Raw genomic sequence first — 16,623 nt, forward strand, 5'->3', positions numbered from 1 at the left:
GGGTGTCAAGAATTAACACTTACTGTGTTTTCTTATATGTACAGTGGAGAAGGTATTTATGTCCAGCTGTGGCAATCATTCAAATATTTAAAATACCAAAAGGCTTTTAGTTTAAATGAGAAGAATGATAATGAATTTCTGGACCTTAAGACTATTAGTGGCATACAGCACCTACTTACTCCAAGGCAGCAACACAACAAAGCAATTAAGTCACTTGTCCATTTTGTGTTAATATTTATTGTTTGCATCATCTCAGTTATGTACAAATATCCCATTTGAAAATGTAAGTACGTTTACATTTTCACATGTTCCACATTAACTGAATAAAGTTTGGTGACAATATACACACATTTGCAGCTGCATATAAATGTTTTGTTCATTAAAAAAGAAAAAATCATAATTAAAAAATGAAAATGCTTACAAATTAACAAAAAGTAAACATTTCCCCAGTCATCATGTTCATAATCTAAGGAAAAGAGAGCAGAAAATTCAAGTAAATTGTGGGTGCAGTCCTGTGCATACTTAGGTCAATATAAACCCTACTGAATGCAACAGGGTTAATTTCTTAGTAAGCACTCAGGATTGCATTGAACATTATGCAAAAGAATTTTCTTTTTACTTTGGGCAAGCAAAATTTACAAAACGTTAAAAGGTATTTCTTTTCTTTCCAAAGCTTTCTTTTACAATGTTGTTTACATGATTTAAAATTAATCATTTTACAGCATTACATTTGGGGAAAAATACTCAAAACATATGTCACACTGTGGAGTTTTAAAACTGAAAATGTTGGAAGAACTAGCAAATGTAATCATATTTTAAAACTACCATTTATAAACTGAAGTTACAAACAACAGAATTAAGAAAATGCACACTCAGTATTTCCAGGATGGATTAAAGATATAGAATCACTGAAAATGTTATTTTTTACAAGTTAACAATTTACTGCTGTGGCTGATTTAGGCACTGGATTTGTAGAAACAGATTTTAAAAACAACTTCATCTTATACAGATAAGATATTTGCAATCAGAGATTCAATACTACTTTTTGTTTGCTAAATTTAACACAATCCAGGCTGTTTCTGACAATTTAAATAATTGTCTTTCTTTACATTAAAAGAAAACTCTAAGCATTTTGCACATCTTACCTTTCTGGGCTGCACTCCTTACTTGAGACTAAATTCTACTGAACACATTTGACTTGTTTCCAAATGACCATGTTAATATTACCATGTTGAATATAATCAAGTTTGGTGGTTCTATTTGGATTAATATCTTTGAGAGATATAATGTGAGTAAACTGGTTGAATGGTTTATTTATTTTCCTAACAGCTGTTGCTCAAGGATGCTTAGAACGTTCCTCCTTCATGCTGATAACTGCAGATTCACCTCATATGAGGGCACCTTTTTAAATACCTTCAACAGTATTAGGGTAGACAATTTCTGAACCTGTATCAACATTGAAAACATTATGGCTAGATTGTGTGGCAGAATTCCCAGTGAACAGAATGTGAATCAAGATGAAGACTGAGCTAAACCATCCCATACCCAAGATATATATCGCAGAGGAAGGCTTTGCAGGGGTTATACAGTAGGTGCCTAATTTTTACCAATTGTGTTCGCCCCAGAGACCGTAAGTAATGTCTATAGTCTTACCTCCATTACCAGTGATGTTTTTCCCAGATGCTGGACTGAAAAAAGGAATGTCAGAGTAGATTAGAGTGTGATGCAAAGCATACCCCAAACCCAAAAATTTCTGGAGACCAAAATATTCTGCTTCACCTTAGATACAGTATAGTTTGTATACGTCTTCATGGAGAATGGAAAGCCTCCCCCTATACAATAATTACACAAGTCTGGAGAATTTACTTTCACTGATGAGTTAAGAATACTGTTTCATACTTTATCTTATAGTTGAGTAAAGGAGGGCTCACCAGGCATGCAAATGTAAAACAGCCCTCCTTGAAGTGTGATAAAAGCATGTGGGAATGACCTTGGGACTTACAAGATGCTGTTACAATGTAACTTACAATGAAGCCCAATTAGTTCATTGGGTGTGCTCCATCTCTGGACAACCTTGCAAGAATGGCATCAAGTTTGCAAGTCTGAAAGTACATTTCTCTGTCTCCTTGCCCTTTGCAGCCCATGGAACTAGAGAGGGCTCCTTCTGAGATGTTTGCCACATCCACATTCCTTCTTACAGGCTCAGATGCCTTATATCCAATTGTTGCCTGGTTGTGGGTCCCCTCCCCCCCAATCTTCAAGATCATTAACATTACAGATGTTGAGCCTGTTGCAATCTATAAGGCTAAGAGCTGCTGCTTTGGAGATGACCTCACATCATGTTGTGTGCAGTGCACAACCAAAGTCTTTTACTTATGGCCACAACTGAACTGGAATATCAGTTGCTAAGCAATGCAGCCATTAAACAAGTCGACACTTGACTGGACCAGATTTTACAACTATTTCCACCATAGTTAAGCGAATCACCAAGGTAGTTAAGTGAATTTAACATGGTTATTAGGTGAACCATACAGTTGTTTAAGTGAATTTGGATTTCTCAATTTTTTGGAAGCTGGATAGGAATGCTGTCAATGTGGGAAGGCCGTCAAGTGACCACAAAACACCACAACTATGGTATAGGTGAGCTGGCTGACGAATGGCCAAATTGTGATCATATAACCACAGGAGTGGTGTGTCTGTCTAAATTAGAGGACAGGTCATAACTCACTTTTTCAGAGGCCATTGTAATTTCAAACTGTTGTTAAATGAATGAGTATAAGTCAAATATTACTTATAAAAGAATAGGGCTTTAATCACAAAACCACATCTATCATCCTGCAGATTTTGATATGCCACCACAGGTGCTTCACAATTCAGGGACCAGTTTCCGCTGTACTTTAAAAAAAAAAAAAAGTGTTTTTAAAAAGCCTGCTGAGTTAGGAAGCCTGGCAAGGGTCTGAAGAGGGAGCTATAGGCAACACATTGCCTGATTTAATTAATCACTACATAATGCTCCAGGCATAATGCACATATTAAGAAGATTTAGCTTATTGACAAAGACCTGAGATGTCAGAACTAATAATATCATGTGTAACAGGAGTTTGATAAAGTTGATGAGCTATATTGCTTATTTATCTGTTCATAACTAGAGATATATACAGAGGAGCTTAAACGAACATTGTTTGAAAGGCATTATTTTTTGGGAAATGTTAAATGGCTCTGAATAGCAATAGAATTGGATCCATGTTTTAATACAAACCTCAGGATGGGAGCAGATAAAAGAAATGGAGCAGCTATTACCAGAATGTTTACATTAAAAGTTGCACATTGGAGGAAAAGCTTGTAGTTTGTTATGTACCATGATAGTTCAATTCAAAAGAATGCTGAAAATATCATTTCTATCTCTTAAAATAACTAGAGGCATTTCAAGTGAGAAAGTTCCATCAACGCATTACATTTTCCATCTTGGATTAGGTATCTGACAATGATGAATCAGAATATATATTTAAAAATAATCTATATTAGCCATTGTCCTGAAAAAAAAGTTCCCACCAAAAAAATAAAAAATAAAAAAAAAATCAAACAAACTCAAGATATCAGATTATCCCAAATAGGAAGAACGGGACTATCAATCCTTCATCCATGAAATACTTTCCATTAGCAGGAGAAAAATAAGTAGTAAATTCATATTCCTTCCATTGAACATATTGGGACACTGTTTAGTTAAGTATTTTCCCAAGATTAGTGCACAACCACTTTTTTCTTTTTTTCTTTTTTATAAAGTTAGCAATATAAAAATCTAGTCATTTACAACCTTCAAAGAAATAAGAAATCAACTTAAAAATCTACTAACTGTAGAAGTTGGTCAGAGTCTGAAAGTAGACACTTACATCACTGTCAGGATTTTGACTAAAAAACAGCTGCTTTTATAAGACTGGTATATAAACAGTAATTGTGTTAGCTGGTTTATCCAGTAACATTTTGGAAACCGATCTTTACTTTTATTAGGAATCAAAAATTTACTGACAAATGTCTGTCTGATGCAGGATTTTCACCATCACCCTTACTGAAAAGAGACAGTTTCTATGGCAATACTCATTAATAAGTGCATATCATGCGGCACTAATATAGTGCAAAAAAAATAATAATTGCCTTATCTGTAGCAAAAAAGTTCCAGGCAACAATTTGAGAGTTAGAGAAAGTAAAAAGTATTACACATAGATATTAAATGTCCAGACAACTTGTATAAAATTTTGAACCTGAAGATTCTTAACTCCTTGATAAATGTGTGTGGTAGTAGTGCATTAGTACCTGGGACTGGTAACAAGACAAAACTTTTGCAAGTCTTTACCCCTTTGAAAAGCTAGTTCAGAAATCTGCCTCATGTCGTCCAAAAATGCCAAAACTTGTTCAATGGTTTGTTATCATCAATTAAAGTTTACAAGATGCTAAACACTAAGTTGTTGTGTTTTAACCAGTATATCATTTGAGAGATTTTTTTTAACCTATGATGCAACTGACTATATATATGTTGGATATAAAGCATTATAGACAACCTGGTATGATCTTCCCATGCTTACTGAGTAAAGTTAGATTAATGCAGCAGATTGTTCTGGTATCAACACTCCCAAATCTCAATATAATATGCAAGTGGTTTTATAGTTTGTATGTTTCAAAGAATGCTGCATAAAGATGCTCAGCTGATGTGCTTACAACTGAAAATGGCCACTGGAATTTGCTGTACCAATTGGTGGTCACGGACAAAGATTCCTCCTTAGAACATCCATAGCCATCCATCTTATCTTTTTTTTCCTTTGTCTTGTGTAACATCTGTTTGGTAATGTCCACAATGTGCATGCTGTTTTTCAATACTACTGTTTCAAAAGTTTAAAGAATGGGAAGCAATTATTTTACATGTCCGCATCTCCATCATAAGCCAGGGTTAAAGGTTTCAGACGGTTATTCTGTCTCCTCTGTGGTTTCTTTGGCTTTTTACTGCAATAAGCAAAAGTAAACAGTCATCAATCTAACAGATTAAGTTAATAGACAGATGCGTTTGCTATTCGTTTCATTCAGGATGAGAAGGCAACACAGATTTATAAGCAGTTTCACTTTTAATAATTTGGTTTAAATTGGTTTGGGTCAGATATGTAAGCTTTTATCTACAAGATTCTGAAGAAAAGAAACAGCAAAAGAACTGTAATTACAAATGTATTGACGTGTCACAACCAAATAAATAATTAGGTTACCACCCAGTAGCTCCGGACAATCACCTGATCAAACTATTTGGCAAACTCACCTCTATATATACTCCCACCCAAGAAGAAAAATTCAGACAGGATAGTAGGAATGTAAATCAGACTGGGAAGTCAAAAGATAGCAGCCCATTTCCATTGTACTGACAACAAAATGGCTGGAAAAAGTTACCAGGAGGAAAAAGTATAATAAATGATAAAACTCACCAGGCTAGATAGACCATAGATATTACAAAGATGAGCAAAACAAATGCACCGGCAGCTACACCATAAACCCAGGTCTTCAGCTTCCCATCTAAAATAAATGTATGTTAGTCGTTAGTAATCAGATATTAGTGCCGATCAGATATTTTTAGAAAGTACAGAGTGTTATCAACAAATGATGCATTTTTGATGTTACACAAAGTTTGCTTGGCTAGTAAGTGAGATTATATCTTTTCTTGAAGCATCTCAATAGAAAGATGGTATGAAGAATGAAGAATAAAATCTATATTCAAGCACCAATTTGAGGAATGTGTTTGTCTTGTATCAGATGTAGTATCCATTAATGTGCCTAGAATTCATGTTTTTGGAAACTTGTAAGATCTCTTAATGGTTTGATTCTTTTGTATATTATTGATCAAATTTATATAACTTCAGACAAAGACATTACAAAGGGAATAGTTATGTTTTTACTTTTTCCCCAAGAATACCAGTAAAAATGTTAAATGTGGTTGTTTTTCTGTTGGTCATTAAAACTGTTCGATGACTATGAATTAGTAGATGCTTTATATAATGTTACTTAATTCTTCTCCCTCCTCCTTTCTTGGTCACAAAACCTTTATTCAGAGCTAAGACAAGCACCTGAAGGCAGGACAAGAAACAATGAAGGAAAACTAATCAAGGAGAGAAGCAACCTACCACAAAGGAGAAACTTCCTGAAAGTTAAAACAATCAGTGGAACGACTTGCCTCTAGAAGTTGTGGGTGCTCCAACACTAGAGGTTTTTAAGAAGAGGTTGGACAACCATTTGTCTGAAATAGCTTTGCGCTTCCTACTGGAGCAGGGAGTTGGACTAGAAAACTTCCAAGGCCCCTTCCAATTCCGCTGTTCTCTTCTGTTCAAGCTAAACTTATTCCTATGTAATTCCTATATATAGGATTACATTCTAGGCCTGTGATGGCAAACTTATAGCATGCGTGCCAGATGTGGCACACAGAGCAATCTCTCTGGGCATGCCAGGCATTGCCCATTGCTCTTCTGGATCCCAGCATACATGTGTGTGCCAGCTAGCTAGGCTTTGCATGTGCATGCATGCCAGAAACCAGAAGACCAAGTGACTGGCATGCATATGCACACCAGAAGCTCAGCTCCCAGCATGCTGCTCTTCTGGTTTCCAGAGCTCCTTCGCAGTCATGCACATGCACCCGCTCCCATTTCGGCACTTGGGGCCAAAAACATTCGCCAACAATATGCTAGAGCAACTATTTGTGCAAGAGATAATTTTGTGATGATTAAACCTTGTCTAAGATAATGCCATGGATATTTATTTGATGCAATGGTTTTGTGCAAAATCATTTTTCACACACTGAATGGAAGTATCAATAAACCAAAAAGCTTCTATAGTATAACAAGAGTACAGAAGAGACTGAAAATAATTGGAACTCCTTTGTATACTATTAATAACTGGAATGGCATGAAGTAGTATGCCCAAGAATCACTGATCTCTCTACCTTCTAAAAGTATCATATAATACTATAAATGTCTACATTTTTTTTTACTTCTTTCAATTTATATGACCTAATATCACTAACTATCCATGTGAAATTTCACCTGGGGCAAAAGGTTGGAGGAACCAAGTTCTTCCTCGTCCTGGTGTGGTGATAGGTGTCTGGGTGGGGTTTACAGCACGACTAGTTTTCACATCTTCTTTATGATCCACTGTGGGGATAACTACCACCGGGATGAGAGTGCACTGCTCAAGTGTGCCATTAGAAGACATTACTTCTGTATATCCTTCTTCACAAGCACACATTCTGGTCTGCAGAGGAACAAACATTTTACACACTGTAGCAAAAATCATAGCACTTCAAAAGCCACAGAAAATAGCACAACGTAGACGAGCAATCCATGACCCCAGAGAAGCACATGATTGTGAACTTTTTTGGTTAATGTTTCTGGAGTTTCTTATCCATAAAACAACAATAAGTCAGTGTAGTTCCCAGCCATTTTGAATCAAGAAACAAGAACTGCAATGTAAGCCGTGCATTACAGTATAGTTGTGTATGTGCATGCAATTAAAAGAGATACAATATTGAATAGCCTTCACCCAGTTCTTTAATATAATGCTATTTGTTTTACCCATTGCAGCCTATAAATGTTGTGCATCGTTTTGATCATATTTTTGTGTATAAGATTTTTCTACCGGGAAGTAAAAAATGCAGAACTTTATGTTTTGTTATAGTGTATGTCAAAGCCTGAGTCTTATACAAGTAGTAAGCACCTTGGAAATGCCCCAGTCAAGAATGAAGACCTGCTGCTATGAAGGACCAGCAAGGGCTGAATATCTCAGCTGAGCTTGGGGCAGCCAGAGCTGGTCCAAGGTACAGTAGATTGAAGGGTTGTTCATTGCCCCCCCCCCCAACCCATTGCTCGCAATTTCTATAATCCCAAAAATCTACTGATTGAAAATGACAGGTTGGCTAGCCAAGATGCTACCCCTTTCCCTGCTAGATTTGGGAAATGTAATATCAAGATTGGTAAAACTGCCTTCTAGGACAGATATACAAGGGTGCAGATCAAGCCCAAGAACTTGTATACTGTAATTCAGTTTCCGATAATTCAGCTTTGCTCTCTGCTTACAGCCTTTCCTAACTAAAGTGGATTTTTCATTTTGACTAATAGCTCAACTTGAGTTTAGAGTGTCAGAGAGACTTAAAACAATGTATGTAACCATCTTTCTTCAAGAATGGTGTGGCCAATTTAACTCTCTTTTATTTGCCCGCCCTTCTTCTTGTGAAATGAGACTAAAGAGACATTTCCTCAGTGGTAATGCTCGGAACTCTCACTAAACAATAGGAAGCATAAGAATGGAGGTCTGTAAAAGATGCAAAATAATGGCTAAGAGGGTAAAAATATCTTCCACCAGTCTTTAAGGTGGTGCTTGCAACAGGGTTTCCAATTAAACATTGTGGGGTTTTCTACTGTTCTAATATGATGCACGACTAATGACCCTGTGGCCCTATGTAAAAAACCTGACCTGTAGTAGCACATACCTCACTACAGTAAGAATGGGACTGGCTGCATGCTGGCTTACATGACCTGTCCACATCTGGTTGGTGCATCATTAAGCAACCTCCTGCAGAACAAAACAAATGGCATTTTGGCACAATCATTTACTAACCGGGAAATACCTGCTTTATCTAGGAAAAAAAACCCAGCAATCCATAATGGAAGAGATGTTCTCAGTTCTTGTGCATGCTATTGAGAAAAAGTATAGCAAAACTACTGAATTTGTTTCACTTAACATCTCTTTGGGAATATTAATATGCTAGATATCATCTTCCTATTTCTAGCTCAAATAAGTAACCATCTTGAGGTGTGAAAATGTGGTGGGAATTAATGGTTTTCTTCTTTGTATTCCTCATGGGAGGAGCCCTAATTATTCACATGATGTGAGCATCATAAAGGTGATAACTTGATACAAGATACAGCTCTCCTTTAAATTTCACATGTCAATACACTGAGCAAATGAACAGGCCTCACCAAAAGAATGAAGTAAGTGATATTTAAGACTATAAATTCACCTCCTTTGCAATTTTATGCTGTTAAATTAATGGCCCAGCTCCCATACCTGTACTCCCAAAAAAGTTCTTAGATGATGGAAATGAAATATTTTGTCCCTCCTGGGCACATCTGTATATCACTAGCAACCCAAAACATATATAACTGTGAGAGGAAAATGCTGCATCTCCAATTGTAATGAGGAAAATAAGTTATCAGTTCCCAAGGCACGAGCTTTCTTTGGGTTTTAGTCTAGATTCTCGGTGGATGGAGGTTATTAATTCAGCATGGTTACTTGGATTTATTAAATCATACATAGGTTTTCACCATTATTCTGAGCTAGAATTCACGTTGCCAGCCTTTGGAGATGCCTAGTTCTCAACTTTTGTCTCTGTAATAACAAAGCCAAGTTATGTACCTTATATTCACTCTGGCAATCTATTGGGCTTCAGCGAGTAAAGAGAGATAATATAAATTGAATAAATAAATGTTGACTGCAGCACCAATTACCGTAAAATAACCATGCCCATCCCCCACAATGGTGAAAAACAATGTAGAAATCTGAACAGCGGTAGATGCAGTTAAGTGCAATTAGGCAACTGTATGTTAACCAAACGAGTGACACTGATTGCCAAATCAATGTTGCTAGCTGACATGATAAAATGTGTGTACGTTCGGGCATCAGTTGCACATGCCTGCAATTGCCTTTCTTAAAATATGTCAGCCATCTGAGGAACTACAGGAAGAAACTGCTTCCTCACCCATTTCATTGTGAATTAAGGTATCTGCAAAAATAAAATGTAGATATCAAAAGGCCACATGAAACAATCATACTGTGATGGAAGTCCAACAAACGAAAACAACTGTGTTCTAAGCAATTACAAATGTAAATATAATCTTACCATGTATCTTTTAATCAACATTTTGAAATTGTTCAGAGCAATCAAATGAACATGTATAACCATGTCATAGCCAGCCAAATTATGCATGTCTGTTAAAAGCCAGTGAAAATATTTGGCTACTTCTAGAAGACAATTTAGCTGTTTAATACATTAATTATAAAGCAATGTACATAGTGTTGGGAAATATTCTAGCATAATTTTATTCTAGCATAATTAAATATTCGACATAATTTTGAGGAATGCAACCCAGTTTCTGCTTAGCTAATGTTTATTTATTCATTTCTCAAATTTATAAGGCTCCTCAGTTATAGACTCCAGCAGTGTACCATGATAAAAATAGATTTAAAAAACCAATATATTATAACAATAACAACAGTGATGTCCAGAAATGGCAACAAAACTCATGCCCAAAGTCCTGGATAAATGCCATATTTTTAAGGACAATATTAGGGCAGGATAGGATTCATATGAATCTTGGAAGGAATTGCTGTTCCATAGAGTTTCTCTTTGATAGAAAAAACTAACTTCCTGAGTCTCATCCTATAAACACTCTTTGATTTATCTTGAGCATGTCAACTTTGTGTGTCTCAGATAATCAGAGCCAATGCTATTAAGAGTTTTATAGATGTTAATCAACACCTTGAGGTGCACCCAGAACTTAATGGCAAGAAATGCAACTCATAAATTGGAGGTGTTAATTGAGTGTACTGTGATTATGTCCATCATTGGTCCTGCCACATATATTCTGGATAAGTTGAAGCTTCTAAGTAATCTTTAAGAACAATCTTATGAAAATGTATTGCTTATAGATATAGACAAAACATATTGTCTATAGATGGGATGACCAAGGCTTGAATGACTGTCTGGACAGCCTCCTGGTCCAGGATCTGATGTAATAGGAATTGGACTTTAATATTCAGGCCTGATATCCAATTTGAGGATTTTCCTAAACTACCAGCCACCTTCTGCTAAAGGAGCAGTTGGCAATTTGGCTATGAAAACCCTCAACCAGGAATCATCTTATCTGCCAGTTGTACACCAGATTGGGCTCATGATTTTTATCCTATCTTCCTGGCTCCGTAAGGAAGGTTCTGAGGATTAATAGATTCTCTCGCTCTAAAAAAAAGTATGGTGACAGAGGCTTCAATAGGAAGGAAATAAAAACTTCCCCATAGTCAGAGAAGCACTTCACTTAATGCCAAATGGCCAGATAATAGAATAGGCAGATTATAAATTTCAATGGATATTTCACTCAAAATCTAGCACAGTTACATCTTGCTTTTTCAGTGGTTTCATTAGTATGTAGGTACTTATTTCTTGAAACAGTAATATGTAAAACTGCGTATGTTAAGAGTTTATTTTATTTACACTTGGGTAAAGGTCAAAAGGTCAACATGATGGCCATGAGACTTCATTCAAAACCCCAATGTTTTTAACATGAGTCACTGTTAAGGAATAAGTGAATAAAATAGATGGGAAGCTGTTGAATGAATGGTACCGTTATGTATCAACTTGTAGCTAAAGCAAAAGTTATTTGACTATGACTGACTTTCCTATTAACTAGATATTCTCAGTGCTATAGAAATGATAGCTAATTATTATAGGCTTTTATAAGTAGTCATTAACATTTATCAAGAGACCTTAAGAGCTCTGACAGACTTCTATTCCTATCAAGAATTTAAAGGCTTTCCATAGAAAAGTTCTTTAATGGCTCCTAAATAACTTCCTACTGCCTCATGGCAGCTATCCATAGATTAAAAGACTATAAGAATTGAGTAATCTCTTAATTAATCATAGACATTTATACTGCTAATTTTTGGAAATTTATACTGACACTGAAATCCATGATGAGTTTCAGGCTATTATGAAAATTGTTTTTGATTAATATTCAAGGCTAAACTTCACATACAGAAATGTCAATTGCTTGCTGATTTTTTATGTAGACTTTGTATGGTTTCTCTACACAGCAAGTTCTGAAATGTTCATGTTGGAGTTTTTATATTCAAAATTGTAATGAGTCAGATCTAAATAGATGTAATTATTATAAGAGATTCTGCATATGTCTACTCAAAAGCAAATCCATCCAGGTTCAAGTAAGCTGTTCTTGGAAAATAAAGCATAACATTGGAGTTCATTCATTTAGCAGTGCTATCAGCACTTCTAATTCAACTTTGTTGCTTTATCTAAATTAGGAATAAGAATTATGCCCATTCCATATGTTGATAGACTCTAATTTATGCTGGATTATAGCTGTGTTGAGAGGGTGTGATATGAGTTCTCTTTCAATAACATATGAATAGTCATATTCTTTCTATCCCTAATATAAACACTAGAAAATTCCTACAGTATGTCCCCTTCTATAATTTCTAAAAATAATTTAGTTTATTCAATAATGTAAAAAATAAAGTAACGTTAATATTACCTGTAACATTTAAACCATCTGATCTCTGGCACCATACAGTCCGAGATGATCCCTTCCATGCACTGGCCATCCAATTGTATTCATAACAATGGCCATCTGAATTGAAAAGATGGAAAGATTATATTCTAGCTTTTGGCTTGGAAAGTTATGCCTGGCGATTGCCTTCCATTTTGCTTTTTATTTTAGTTTTAGTTTTAGTTTTATTAATAAGATCACCCTATGGGCAGGAATTGGAATGGCACATCAAATCTACAGAAATCAATCATCACATACTTCATGTGTATATTTATTTTAGACATATTTAGTTTTCAAGGAAAACATTTTGTAGAGATATTAAAAATGAATACCCATAATAAATGGCCATACCGCAAATAAGGGCAGCATATGATCAATTGCCATTTAAAATGTTTACAATTTTAAGAAAAATAAAACTTGTTCAATATAGAAATCAAAGTGAACAGCAAGAAACATTTCCTTAAGTGAGCATCCTGTAACACTAATACCACCATTAAAGGGCTTTTTTCTATCCTGGCATTTGATGATTTTCTAAAACTGAGAGGATTATCTTCATATGGTCCAAAGCAGAGGTGGTATTCTGCCCGTTTGTCCCAGTTCAGGCACACCAGTAGTGGCAGCGGTGGGAGGCTCTGCCCACCCACTCAGACGCCACCAAGGATCTCTGCACATGTGCAGAAAGTTCTGCGCATGTGCAGAAAGTTCTGCGCATGCACAGAAGAGCCACATACGTTCCTGGTTCTGAACCGGTAGCAAAGATGATAGTGTTTCATGCCTGCTCCAATGCAACAGGTATCTGACTCAAAGCTCCTGCCAGTTGAAAAAAACACCAGCACTTTGAATTGGACCAAAAGATGGGTTAAAAAAGCTTAATAAAGCTCAGCAACTTCCTTCCCGATGCTCAGTCGAAGCAATATTCCCCGTCAGATTTTGTTTTGAATTATCTTCAGAAGCAGCTCTTACTTGAGTCAAACCTAGATGTTATCAGCACATGAACTATCTTACTAAGTTCACTCTGCCATATAAATGGCAGCAATGTTGCATTTGAATCCCAACCCTGTTATTGAGATATTTGCTCGGAACCGGGGATCTTCCACATAGAGCAATGCATGTTTCAGTGTTCAATTCTGGACACTCTCCCCTCTGGAGAGACAGCACAAAGAGAAAAAGTGTGCATTCGTTTTCTGTATCTGTAACAGGAGAGAGATATTCCCCCTGCTAATTTTTTTAGAGTTTATTAACAGAATCGCACATACTTCGCTAAAGATTCTGGTACTTACCATTACATTGTCTTGTCCCCAAAGCTTGGTTTGGACAAAGGTGTTGATTTTCTACATCTTGAACAATCACTGCTCGTGATCGAACCTGTATTCCTCCAAAACCAAGATCTTCCCCATTGATGCAGGTCAGCTGGCAAATGCTCCAGTGTGACCACTCCTTTAAGTAACAGTCACCTACAGAGCAAAGGGAGGGAGCATATAAATGACCTAGCATGTTGGCAAAGAAAAAGGGTTTGTAATGATCTCTTACTGTTAATTAGCATTCTGCCCAAATTTGTTTTTTCAAGTAAAGTTCATTCCCAAACCTCTGTATAAGCATGAAAGTATATAACTGTATATTTATAACTGTATATATTTTAGTTTGCATGATTTAACATATTACAAAAGCATATTTCTACACAGTATTATTTACAATGAGAAGCACATAAATTTAATAAATAATAAAATAATAATCTAAATAAGAGGTAATCCTCACCAACTGCCTCATTTAGTAATGGTTCAAAGTTAAAATAGTGTAGGAGGAAAAAGAATTTTGTAACCAAGATATTGGTTGAACATACAACAATCTCAGCCTTCTGCGCTCACATATTTATCATTTATGTGCTTTACAACTGGCTTGCAATCAATTAAACAAAAAAGCTGAAGTAAAGTTTTAGGTTTTGGTCACGTGATAATTAATGACTAAAGAGGAAGTGAGATCATAAGCCTATCATGGTTATGTGAGTTTTTGTATAGAAACTGTGGTGCTTAGTCGGTCCTAATTATGATTATTAAATTGATATCACATTCTTTTCCACGAGAGCTCAAGTCAGAGTATGTAAACATAGCTCACTCTAAGTTTTCCAAAATCCTGAAGCTGAACCGACAGAAATATTTGCCTGAAAGTCATGCAGTGACCTTCCATAAGGAGGATGAACTGAGCCTGGGTGTCCCAGGTTCTAGTCTAATTAACTCTTTAGCCATTGGAGCTAAATAGATTTGGCAGCAGAATATTGGTAAGCAATAGGACTATGTGCCCAGGTTCAAGAGGCAAGATATTATTTGGAGCACACATGGGCATGTATCTGAAGAATAACTGCTAGTGATAAATATTTGTCCTTCAGGTGGAAGCAAGGGGTTCTTGGTAGTCTCTGAGGGTTCACCAACAAATGTGCGCTCGACAAAAGTGCACCAATGAAACCGCGGTGCGAAAACCGGGAGGTCGAAATCGCACCGACGAATGAGCGCAGAAGCACACTGACAACAGTGCACTGAGAAAAGCGCGCCTTCAACAAACAACTAATAACAACCTAATAATCCTAACCCTAACCCTAACCCTAAACCTAACCCTGAACCTAACACTAACCTTAACTTAAATCGCACTTTTGTGGGTGTGGTTTTGTCGGCGCATTGTGGTCGTGTTTATGACATCGCGATTTTCTCACTGCGGTTTCGTCGACACGCTTTTGTCATGCGCGCATTTGTCGGGTCACGGTCTCTGAGCTGGATTGTTTTTTGTAGATGTTTCATTACATTATTAGGTAATATCATCTACACAATGATGATAATATACCCAGTTTGGGTAATGAACTGCCTGCAAGAAAACAACCTGACTCAGAGAGCAACAACTGCAAAGCACAGCTGCTTCAATATGAAGGAAAGGCTAGCCACATGTGTAAGAGCCATTAATCATATTTTTGCTCTTTGAATCACACACCCTTACTTGACGATAAAAAGGAGGTCAATAGCTCTTATTACTTCTTTTTCTGAGGTTGAATTGGACATAGACATCCTCAGGGGAAAAAAGACCACCTGTCTCATTTCAAGTACTGAGCATTTTAGTCATGCTTTTAAAGGATCCGAAATGAGCTCTTTCAAGAAAGGAAGAGAAAACTTTGAAAAGCCCAGTTTTGCTGACGTACAGTTTATAATCAAATGCTTTGGCCACCTAATGAGAAGAAAGGACTCACTGGAAAAGAGCCTAATGCTGGGAAAGATTGAGGGCAAAAGAAGAAGGGGACGACAGAGAATGAGACGGATGGAGTCACCGAAGCAGTAGGCGTGAGCTTAAATGGACTCCAGAGGATAGTGGAGGACAAGAAGGCTTGGAGGAACATTGTCCATGGTATTTGTGATGGGTCGGACACAACTTCACAACTAACAACAACAGTTTACAATCAGAGGTTGGCACTGGTTCGGACAAACTCATAGTGGTATTTTGGCCTTGGTCACAGAACTGGCAGTGACCCAGGTTGGCCATGCCCCCAAACCAGTTCCCTGGTTGCAGCTGCCATTGCCGGCATGTTTTTTTTTCATGTTCTGCGCATGCACAGAACAATTTATAGTCAACTGCGCATGCACTTGCAGCAAACGGCAGCAGAATGAATCGGCAGTGAAGTGTGTGCAAAGTGAACTGGCAGCAACACTGGCAGCAACCCACCCCTGTTTACAATGTCCTAGAAGGTTTTGCTAAATGTAAGACAGATGCTTGGTGTTATAGTTTAACAATTTTTGCAGCAGCAAGGGATTCCCAACTCTGTGGTAAAGATGGGTGGAAGATTTAAAATAATAACACACAGCAAAAATTCTTGCCAGAGTTTTGTTTTGGCATTTAAGATGCTGACATGGGATTATTCATTAAAGAAAATGAATATTTTCGTTAGAAAGAGAAGCTGGAGCAATTGTGAATGAATGAACTCTTCGGGGAATTTAGGGTCCTTGACAAATGCTCAAACCTGCATAACTCTAATCAGAAATGTATGAAAAATTAGTTCCACCTCAATTTTCATGGAACTGTAAATAGTTTATATCCATATCTACTTGACACCTATGCAAACTACCCCCCCTCCACACAAGCCACACAAATTGTACTTACCAATCCTCAGTGTGGTTGGGAATTTAAAGAAATGTGCAAAACATCTATAATAAGGAAATTTCTATACAAACGAAGAAATCACGGTACAAAAATGCATCACATTAGATTTTTAAATATGCTTATAGAAATCTGT

The 16,623-nt window shown here is 36.7% G+C and overlaps 1 protein-coding gene across 1 annotated transcript in view; it reads right to left on the reverse strand.

Annotated features, from left to right (window-relative positions):
• Window positions 1–316: 316 nt before the first annotated feature.
• The window catches only part of THSD7A (thrombospondin type 1 domain containing 7A), a 219,133-nt gene continuing 202,826 nt past the window's right edge, over window positions 317–16,623 (reverse strand). Inside the window, exons 24-29 of the mRNA XM_032238272.1 lie at window positions 13,637–13,810; window positions 12,342–12,437; window positions 8,510–8,592; window positions 7,068–7,275; window positions 5,463–5,550; window positions 317–4,995 (exon numbers count right to left, since the gene is read on the reverse strand). Of these exons, the coding sequence (XP_032094163.1) occupies window positions 4,911–4,995; window positions 5,463–5,550; window positions 7,068–7,275; window positions 8,510–8,592; window positions 12,342–12,437; window positions 13,637–13,810 (734 nt within the window). The 3' untranslated portion in view covers window positions 317–4,910. The remainder of the gene's footprint in view (window positions 4,996–5,462; window positions 5,551–7,067; window positions 7,276–8,509; window positions 8,593–12,341; window positions 12,438–13,636; window positions 13,811–16,623) is intronic.

The sequence above is a fragment of the Thamnophis elegans genome, chromosome Z, assembly GCF_009769535.1.
Source record: "Thamnophis elegans isolate rThaEle1 chromosome Z, rThaEle1.pri, whole genome shotgun sequence".
Classification (NCBI taxonomy): Eukaryota; Metazoa; Chordata; class Lepidosauria; order Squamata; family Colubridae; genus Thamnophis; species Thamnophis elegans.